Here is an 11,351-nt window from a genome sequence, read left to right as displayed (position 1 = left end):
CTTGACACCAAATCTCCATATGAGCTGCTTTTTTCATCACAACCAAATTAGGGTAATTTTCGTGTGTTTGGTTGTTGCGTATACCCTTATTTGCGGGATTACTCATCTCATAAGCTTGCTCCTCGTAGTTCTCCATGTGTTTTCATTGGGTATCATACCCAATACAAAGGATATCAGTGTCTTGATCCCTCTATGTGGCGTATTTATATTACTCATCATGCTCAATTTGACGAAAAATTGTTCCCCTTCTCTAATAACAAAATAGCCTCTCCTCATGCGAGCCTCTTGCTGTCCACCTATTGCGATGACTATTTTTTTTCCATCTCCTCCTTCGCAACCGGTCTCTCCTACCTCTAATTCGGCATCATCAGCAGCCCCGTGTCAACAATGTAGTGATCATCCGCAACCTCCTCCTGAACCTGATCATCAGCAACAGAATCGTCCATCATCGTCGGTCCATACTCCACTTTCTTCGCCACCGCCCACGCCGCCAGCTTCTCCGACTGCTGCTGCACCTCCACAAGGACATCCTATGATAACTCGAGCCAAATCTAGTATTCTTAAGCCTCATCATCATGTTGATTTGTCTTATGTTTTGTCATCTCCTATTCACCATGCCTTATTTGCTGCAAAAGATCCTAAAGGTTTCAAAATAGCTGCAAAGATCCCAAGTGGTTTTCAGCCATGTGTGATGAAATGCGTGCATTAAAATTAAACTCCACATGGGATCTTGTACCTCGTCCATCACATACCAACATTGTTGGTTCCAAGTGGGTTTTTCGTACCGAGTTTCATGTTGATGGTTCGGTTGATATGTTTAAAGCTCGTCTTGTTGCTCAAGGGATTACTCAGGTTCCAGGGCTCGGTTATTCTGCCACCTTTAGTCCTGTTGTTAAGGCTTCTACTGTTCGTATTATCTTATCTCTTGCAGTTCTTAACAAATGGCCAATGCATCAACTTGATGTTAAAAATGCCTTTTTGCATGGTGATTTATCTGATATTGTCTTTCTGGAGCAACCACCTGGGTTTGTTGACTCATGCTTTCCTAATCATGTTTGTCGTTTAAAAAAGGCTCTTTATGGCCTCAAGCAAGCACCTAGAGCCTGGTTTCAACGTCTTAGTGCTTTTCTCTTAAGTCTTGGATTCTCATGCAGTAGAGCTGATCCGTCGTTGTTCATTTTTAAAAAGGATTCGACTCTTCTCTACTTATTAGTCTATGTTGACCATATTATTCTCACTGGCAATAATCCCTCTGTTATACGAACCTTCATCAATCATTTGAATAAGGAATTTCTTATCACTGATCTTGGAAAGCTTAATCACTTTCTTGGATTGGAGGTATCCTATCATGACACTGGTCTTTTTCTTAGCCAATCAAAGTATGCCCATGATATTCTATCTCGTGCTCACATGTTGGATGCTAAACTAGTTTCTACAACACTTTCTACTACGGATTATTTCACAAGTCAGGGTACTCCATTTTCTAATGTCACTTTATATCGGTCTCTAGTTGGTGCATTACAGTACCTCACAATCACTCGTCCTGACTTGTCTTATGCCGTTAATCAAGTGAGTCAATTCTTACATGCTCCTATGGTTGATCACTTTAATGCTGTCAAACGTATCTTACGTTATGTCAAAGGCACTCTGTCATATGGGCTTTCATTATGGTTACTCTATCTTTTTTGTGGGAAATTTGGTTTTCTGGAGTGCTAAGAAACAACCCACCGTGTCTCACTCTAGTTGTGAGTCGGAATATCGAGCTCTTGCCAACACTGCTTCGTCAGAGGTTATTTGGATTACTCACTTACTTCGTGAATTATATGTTCTGCCTTCTGGACGTCCAACAATTATGTGTGACAATCGCAGTGCTATTTTTCTTAGTCAAAATCCCGTTGCTCACAAACGTGCCACGCATATAGATATCGATTATCACTTTATTCGTGAATTGGTTCTTTCTGGCAAGCTACATACTAAGTAGTCTCTACTCATCTTCAAGTTGCGGACATTTTCACGAAAAGCTTACCCAGACCTTTATTTGAGGATTTTCGTTCCAAGCTTTGTGTCGGTCCTTGCCCGACTTCGCTTGTTGGGGGGGGGGGGGGGGGGTAATAGAGTAGAATATTCTAGATTTATGTATAATTGTTATTTATTTGTATAGATCCTATTATTTAGGATATCTTGTTGTAATCTTCTTTTATATATTGATTAATGATATACACCGCTCTCACGGTGATTCATTCTAAATCTCTCACTTTCCTATATACATTAACTCCATTTTTCATGTTATATTAGACACTATCCATTTCCAATAACGAGGTCGATAACAAGCTTCTAGAATTGTTTGCTCAAGAGAAATCAAGAGAACCTCAGAGTTTTGTAGAAGAAGTTTATAATGAAAATGCAAGCATGATTGTTAATGCCAATAAAATATTTTGATTTGAGCGTGTCAGTAGTAACATACACTTCGGCATTAATTGTTCTTTATTATATAATACAATTACTATATCAGTGTTTTCATTAATCAAAAATTCTCAATTGCGGTTACTTGGACAAGATATAGAAAGACAAAAGCAATTAATGATATCACAAATAAACTTTGGTGAAAGGTATTTTAGACGCTTGGTTATAACCTAACATTTCCTTTAAGTTATCTTCCATGTCAAATGTTCGAGTTTTCATGAGATCAAATGAGATGATATTTGTTATAATAAGTAAAAATAATCTTTGTTTCCGCAGAAATATAAAACAAGGTAATGCTAAAAGCAGGGCCGGCTCAGAGATTTTAAGGGCCCCATGTTAAGAAGAAAAATAAGGCCCTAAATATATTTTTTTAATATATATGATAAACAAACTTAAGACGGTGAATTGTCGTTACGAAAAACTTAAAAATAAACAAATTAATTAAAAATGAACATATGGAATCTTATAAATAGTTCAAAGGTTAATTGTGTAACTTTTGAAAGCTTATTTGTTAAAGGAAGGGTTGATTATGAATTATATAATATAAAATAAGTATCAAAACTGTAAATTGAATTAATAACATCAAAATGATGTGGACTTGAATCGAACGGTATGCTTCTTTGAAAAGAAGAGGATGCCAGACCTCCTTATGCCAATTGAGCTACATAACAACGACAAAGTTAATAGCAATTAACATAACAAAATCATAGTATTTTAATGAGTAATGACATACAATAACAATTAACCATCGATCCATTAAGCTCTCCTAATATTCTTGATAACCAATTGGTTGATCAACTCTTCATAGTCTATATAAGCACTCTAAGATTTTGTTCTGGATAAATATCCTCGTCAAACTGATATATATTTCTTAGGACATTAGGCAGCGTAAGTATGTTTTCAATAACTCCAATTTCGAAAAACTCCTTTTCGCAGATGTCAACACTAATGAAATGGTCAACAATATTCTATGTGAAATGCTTGCATTTGGGCAGGGCCGGTCCATTAGTTTTTATTGCCCTGGGCAAGATTAAAAGCGCATGCCCCTATATTGTATCGTAAGACAATGGTGATAAATCCTCACCAAGGTTTGAGATTTTTTTATCTTCAACACTTTGACTTCGATCATTGTTTTCTTAAAAGTTTCATCATTTTTGTGTTTATAACATAACTAACATTGATCTAAAATTAAAGTAGGTGATAAAAATCAAATCCTGTCATGTTGATAAATGTCATAAAACCCAAAAATGAGGGCTTGAAATTGATTTTCTTTATTCTTGAGGTTATTATCAAATTTATGAGGAGGCGGCCATAACATAATGCTTTTCCAAAATACAACTTCCTCAAACACAAAAATACAATATAAGACAGATGTTGTGATGTAAGAAGTTCAAATGTGGCTAATGTTGTTTTTTTATGATGATAGATAACCAAATGGTATTCTAGTGTTCTTGCTTTTGGCTGTGTGTTTATCAGATCTAAAAGAACCCATTCTCTATTGTTCTTGAACTTCTTACATTAAGACCTCTGTATTGGTTTTGGATGTGTGTTTATGGTTTGATTATGAGGATAAATTTTATCCGATCAAATGAATCAGAATCTAATTTCCAAAAACTAATATCAATATTGCAAAGTTAAACTTTCTGATTCAGCACACAAAAATGATGTCCCCAGCCCCTAGGAAAAATCTGAATCATATTCAAGGTTCTAAAAGGCGTGAGGCCTGGTGTGGCGGCAAGACCAGGCCTCAAGCTAAACGAGTTATGGCGAGCTATGGCGTTTTTCAAGGCGTGATGTAAGGCGGCGATTTTGTATTAATTTATAATTATATTACCGCATAAATATAAATTTATATCAAATATACCTAGTTTTTAGAAGTGTTATATCAACAACTAATAATAGAAAGTGCAAAAAAAACGTGTCTCAAACGAAAAAACACGCGCCATAACGCGCCATGGCATGCCATATCACGCCTTGCCACGCGGCACGCCTAACAGCAACGTTATGAAGCTTTTCATAACGGCGACGCCGCGCCTCACGCCATGACGCGCCTTTTAGAACACTGATGATATTATACTCAGATAGAAAAGTAAATCTGCATGAGAAAAAAAATTGAAGTTAAAGGCAGGAACATATGAACTCCAAAACTCTATAAAAATCAGAAATCAAAACACATAAAAATAAGTCCATCCTAGAAATAAAATCCGAAGTTTATAAAACTAGAAATCAAAACAAATAAAAATAACTCAAGACTCATTAGAGAAAAGATCATAAAGATAAAATACAACTTCTATAGACATCGAGAATATTAGAGCAAGCTGAAGCAAACTTTGAACTCTAATTCTGAAGTCCCGAAGTACCGTCTTCACTTTTCACTCTTCAAGCTAAAAAGTCAGCGGTAGCATTGTAGCGGAACTTAAAAACCGGGACATATTCCCACATTGTATCAAGAAATCGATTAAATGGGAGAAAGTATCAACAATTAAGGTATCGAATATCGAATGGGAAAAAACAGATTAAATAGGGGAGGGCATCAACTATCGTCGATGGTGGTGTACATATAGGATACAAAAATCGCCAAATTAAGACCCAAAAAAAGAGACAATCAAAGAGATATTGAATGCTTGATCTGTTGATATACCAAATATGATTATAACGTGGGAGACTAGGGTTTATAGTCGTATTTAAGAATCAGACGTTAGAGAAAGAAATCCATAGGAAACTCATCGTCTTCTACGTCGTGATTATTGCATCTTCGTTTTTCAATGCATTGGTGATTTCAGTTTTCGCATTTTTCAATGCATCGATTGGTGATTTCAATTTTCACCCGTTTTCTTTCCTGCCTCAATTGAAGAATCGCCGATTGAGATTAAGAACCGAGTTTATTTCAACCAAATTAAGCACCTATACCGTAAAAGATTAGGCTAAATTATGCCCTATTTTTCTTGCTTCCCTGGGCCTTAGCCCAAGCAGCCCATGTATTGGGCCGGCCCTGCATTTGGGAAATAATCAAGTTCTATCAAATAATTCAAAACATCTAACTGGTTTTGGGAAATACTCAACTAACTGGTTTCCAATGTCTAAAATGATTTCAACTCTATATAATGTTCTTCAACATCAATATCTGCCCTTTATTCAAACTCGAGTACGTTTTCAAAAAGATGACAAAACAACTTAAGATATGTATCTTCAATTCCCCTCAAGTTATGTGGAATAGAAAAGCAAATAATTTTTCATATTCTTTGAATTGTTCAAACCTAACCTTAAGAGGAACACTAGCTTGATCAACAATATATAAGAAATAATTCTCTATGAAATTCTCTTTAGTTATAAATGAAACTTCTTCGCTACTTGAACTCTCATATTTGCTCAATTATCATAGCATTGACCATGCATATCATAAATTTCAAGACCAAGAGACTCTAACTCCTCAAATGTAATATCAAATAGTAATTTTCTTGTCACACCCTCAAACCGATACGACGGAAACGTTCAGGGGCGGATGACATCATGTACAGTATCACAACAATTGCATAATCGTAATCAAAGTACAAAAACCATGTATTGATAAAGTATAAGTTTTTACATATGTCAAGTCATTGTACATATGACACCAAAATGTATATCAAAAGTTAAAAGACATGAGACTATGAAGATCCGTCTTCTCAAAACCTGTGGATACCTATTTACTGATTTCCTGAGAATACAAGTAGTTTTGAAAACAGTGTCAATAATTAAGTTGGTGATTCATAACCATGTTTCTAACTAAAATCTGTTAATTGTTCCTTAGAAATGTAAATAAGTTTTCCCAAAAAATCCAATGTTTTCTATTGTAATATGTTGAAATCAAAACATTTAAATGTCATTGTACTCATAGATAGTAAAAAGTAGTTTTAATTCACCTACAACCATTAAAAGTATGTTTTCTCTACACTGGAATAGTATTATGTAATTGTACTTGTATGAAAACTGTGTAGTTGCAAATTCCTGGATTCACCAGCTGTATTTATAAAATATTGTATTATAGTTTTATTATTTAATAAAACTATGTGAGTTATTATAACCATGCTTGTTGACCTAAGGTGGCCTGAACACGATGTTCTTCTGGCGTCGAAATCGCTACGACATTTGTCACCCCAGGCCTACCGGCCTAACTATAGCGAACAGTCAAGGTGTGGAATTGTCAGTCACGTATAGATCTATACACAAGTGTCATACTCTCCCTCTAGAATACTCTATTTATAATTTCAGGACTTGGTTGGTACTTAGATAAGTACGTGAAGTGTGTATCACAAATGCTATATTGACGGTTTCTTGTAGAATAATGTGTAAGGTCCTGAAAGGATCTTACCAGTGATCAAATAGCAATAACAATCAGATAAACAAATAAGAACGAGTAGAATAAAGAATCAAACAAGCTTTTACACGCTTTTCTATTAGAATCACGTCTGGTACAACTTGCAGTTTACAAGAGTTGAGAATACCGAGGCATCAACAACCACAAAAGACCTAACATACCTCTATATAAACTATCATGGGTCGGCCTTGGGTTTACAGCTGTAAACAGGCGTACGACCGTAAACTCATTACAGTGACCGTAAACTCCAATCACAATACCATAAACTATCAAATGACCAAAAGAACCTATTACATGGAAAGCCTAGACCAAACCACTAATTGGACCCTTCAATCTCCCCTTGGTTTGGGGCTAGCTTCAAATCAATCTTTGTCTATGGTCATTACATCATCCAACCCCATTGCTCCATTCCACATTCTCTTGTTGTTAATTTCAGCAACCATCGTGGTATATTCTTTCGCAGCAGACTCAAAAATCTCCTCAGCAACTTGAATTTGGAAATGGCTCAAATGCTGAATGTGCCATTTGCCAAACTGGTACCAATCCCTTCTATCATATAAACGAATGCACCCCTCTTTCAGTTTGATGACAGTAGATGTTGTGGTTTCATCAAACACCCAGTAAAGCATAGTGCTTAGAGATTAATCTGAGTATTCTTGAAGCACTGGAATTTGTTTGACCTGATTTGTAGCAGGCTACATCACCACCTGAAGCGGAATGCCAGTCTTGGGATCAATAACATCAGGATGATCCATTATCACAGACTCAGTAGTCTTCATAGCTAGAAACCCCTTCTTTACTTGGTCTTCCAGAAAATGCTTGAAGCTTGTTGCTTGCTGGTTATCAGTCGGGTTAGAGAACGGAGATTGAGATAGCTCCGAAAGATCCACTCTGGTCCATGAATTAAAATCATGACAATCCTTATAGAGCTCTGTATTTCCGCTCTTTCGGCGAACAATCCACATTTTCAGTGGATCATGAAAACCCCAAGAGATGATACTTTACCTATCACCATACGTGTCTTTAAAACTTACGGTTTCGAGATCCGTAACAGTGATTTTGGACTGATTTCCAGATGCATTCTTATCAGAACTCCTCTTGAATAAGATTTGTCCCTTCTTGGTAGCCTTCTCTTGGTTATCCCGAATGATCTCTGAAATATGCGAGGCATGGATGGGCTCTTCTTCGAAGCGATTCACGACCCGTGAGGTATCAACAATTGGCACGACAATGGGATGAGCCTGAGAGTGAAGATTAATTCTATATTCGTCAACACTAGTCTTGTACTTAACACCCAAATCTTATTCAAGCTTCTTCTTTAGATCAAAGTAGCTAGAGGTCAAGAGATTAAAATGAGCTTGGAGTGTAGAAATCTGTTTGGTCTTCGTCGCCCCATCTTCTTTGAGATCAGAGACTTGAATCTTTAAATTTATATTTTCACTTAGAAGATCTTCAACCTGGATGCTAAGCTCATTATTCTTCTGATCAAGCACATTTACTCTTTTCTGAAGTTCATTGATCACAAAATCTTCATCTCTAGACTGGCCTTCATTAAAAACGATCCCTTTTGCCTTAGAAGCAGTTACACCGGTTTGCTCTTGAGCCAAAAACTGAGCCAAACGAATAGAAGCTTCTTCATGATCTACCCCTGGAGGAGAGAACCCTGGTGGTATAGAGGGACCACCGGTTTCAAAAATGGTACTAGGGTCTTCATTGAATGGTTCTACAGTTACGATAGATGGAGTAGTAATTGGAGTAGTAGGCAAATCTTGAGAAAGGCCAAAGTCCAAAAACCCGACCCTAGGATCACTTCTTCTCCTTTTTATGGAGGTTTCACTGCCTGGTCTTCTTGTTGATCATCTTGAAGTGGCTCAAATATGGGCAAAGCACTGTGAAGCACTACTAGAAAAACAGCCTTTAACGACGCTCATTGTGCGTCGTAAAATGCTCAGACGACGCGCAAATGCGCGTCAAGAAAGGCCCTGTAATAACGAGAGACGACACGCATTTATGACACACAATGCGTATCATTAAAGCCGCTATCAAGAAAGGCAAAGTCATAAATGAAGATGACACACATTTTTGCATGTCGTATTTTTTATTTTATTTTTTTTAATTATTATTAGATTTACTAATTTTCAAATTAAGTTTGCATTCCATGTCTCATAATAGAAAATAAACTAGCATATACAAAAAATACAATGCATTGCACAAAAGTTAATGTCATACAAAATAAAAAATAAAATACAATAAATAAGAAATATAATTCATTGCACAGACATGTCAAATACAAATAATCATCCCTAACCATATAACCTAATACTACATTGCTATTAAGGGACATCATCATAACTCACTGAAGGTCTTGGAACAATGTTCTCGTCATCAACTTATATATCTGCCAAAAACTTGAAAAAACAACAAATATTTAATGTTTATATATATATATATACACACACACACACACACACACACACATATATATATATATATATATATATATATATATATATAACAAGAACATATTGAATGCATAAAATAACAAGAGCTAATAGAAAGTCATAATATAAAATGTCAAAATGCAACTCTCATGGTTTGATTGGGAAAAAGAAAAGTATTAGTGGTTCTCTTGTAGCATACTCATAAAAGTACAAGTTAATTAATGTTGATGATAAATACATAAATAAAGAAAAACAACCAGAAACAATGATCAAAAAATGAGAACTTACAGGAGGTGTGAGGCACTTGGTGGTTGCATTTGGTTTGAGGAACTTCTTTGTAATCATGTGTTACCAGGTCTCTCAGAAGACTTCACTTCACTACCAGGTTTATTTGTACTACTGTCTTTGATGCAATGAAACCGAAGAAGAAATATATTTTTTCTGAGTAAATGACCTAAATACCCTCCGAATCGTAAATCATAATAAGAAGTAACAGACCTTGTAGGAGGCAATGCAGAGGTCTGGCCAGATGGCCGAGCATGATAAGCACTATCCATTGTAGGAAACAAATCATTGAGCAAGAATACTAAACATAAAATAAGCATAAACAATAAATAAAAATTATATAATATAAATATATACCTCTGGATTATTGACTACATAACTTGGTACCTCATCTTGCCAAAACAAGTTTATGTTTTCTGGAAATAGTGAAGCCAAGTAACACAATACCTGAAAATCCCATGAAGAGCAAAGTAATTATCTATTATTATTAGTAAAAAAAACTTACAAAAAAAAACTTACCGTTAAAATGGGCAACTTACAAGAAAAAAAAAATAACTTACTGTTAAAATAGGCAATTAAACTGCCATTACAGGAGGAATTACCTATCAGTAACTAAAATGGCTAACTCTATAACTTAAAGGGTAAAATGGGCAATTTACAAGAAAAAAAATTAAAAAACATTTACATATGCATGAATATAAATCATGAGTCTTAAATGCCCTCTAATGATGACAAAATAAGGCTTATTGTCTTAAGTGCCGTCTAATGATGACAAAAATATGACAAATTTACCCATATATAGAATTCAAGATATTACCTATATTTCCACTTCTCTAGATTTCTTTGCACCGATGCTTTTCTTCTTGCTGAACCTTCAACTTTGAAAATTTAACCACAAAATTGTCAAAAGCAGAACATCATTTATAGGTCAATTTTGGTAATTTTGTATATTTACCAGAGATTTCTTCATGCGATATATTGCTTTCCTCTTTGTTCAATCGATAGTTATTAGTCGTTCTCACTGCATAAGTCAACTTAACTTAGTAATATTACTTCTTGTTTCAGCATTATTAGGGTGAAATACATCATACATTTATTTTTTGTACCTGTTCGCAAGATTGGCAGATTGATGTTTGGAGGTTGTTGCAACAAGTTTCCATCAACTGGATCCTCATGAGGAAACTGAAGAGGGCTTGCAGCAAGCTGTAATAAGGCACGTTCCTGAAATGAAACTACTCAGTTAGTGACATTGACATTAATAATTAATTACAAGCTGAATTTTGCATAATAAGATATTATATTATATATACCTTATCAGTTGGGATATCATCATACACATTCACCTTCCCACTATAAAATATTGGCATCTGTCCTTTTTCCTCTTCTATCACACTACCAATCCTGGAAGATTCAATTATAACTTTAGTCCTTTTCCCATTTCAACTTAAAGCATACTCTCGATATTTTTTGTCCCCATATATGTCATTGATGGCATGAATATCGATTTTGCCTATAGAATCATCATCACCTGTTTTCATTCCATCATAACAAATTTAAAAGAAATTTAAAAATATAATGAAACAAGAATGTGATAATTGTCAAGTTGGTGAACTTGCCACCTTGCTAAGAATCCTCCCTTGCCTTTTGTCCAGCCGGAATGACAACTTCCAATGGCAGAGATGCAAATGATGACCAATGCTCATGCTTTGACCTTGCTATGTCAACGCATATACCTTAAAAACAAGAAAGATAAGGCATCATAACAAACACAACATAGATGGAAAAAAGATTCATTTATATGAAGA

At 35.4% G+C, this 11,351-nt stretch overlaps 1 protein-coding gene and 1 long non-coding RNA gene across 2 annotated transcripts; one reads left to right on the top strand and one right to left on the bottom strand.

Annotated features, from left to right (window-relative positions):
• Positions 1–304: 304 nt before the first annotated feature.
• On the top strand, positions 305–709 carry LOC111918602 (vegetative cell wall protein gp1-like). Its single transcript, XM_023914250.1, has one exon. The coding sequence runs from the start codon at positions 305–307 to the stop codon at positions 707–709; it is 405 nt and encodes a 134-aa protein (XP_023770018.1).
• Positions 710–9,563: 8,854 nt separating this feature from the next.
• Positions 9,564–10,425, bottom strand: LOC111918694 (uncharacterized). Its single transcript, XR_002859314.3, has 4 exons — positions 10,364–10,425; positions 9,904–9,993; positions 9,760–9,810; positions 9,564–9,660 (listed from the first exon to the last, which is right to left on the bottom strand). It is a non-coding gene; the product is annotated as an uncharacterized LOC111918694 (long non-coding RNA).
• Between the last annotated feature and the right edge of the window lie 926 nt (positions 10,426–11,351).

Source organism: Lactuca sativa, chromosome 8 (genome assembly GCF_002870075.4).
Source record: "Lactuca sativa cultivar Salinas chromosome 8, Lsat_Salinas_v11, whole genome shotgun sequence".
In the NCBI taxonomy this organism is placed as follows: Eukaryota; Viridiplantae; Streptophyta; class Magnoliopsida; order Asterales; family Asteraceae; genus Lactuca; species Lactuca sativa.
Note: the sequence above shows the minus strand (reverse complement) of the source record. Positions and strands in the feature narration are given on the sequence as shown.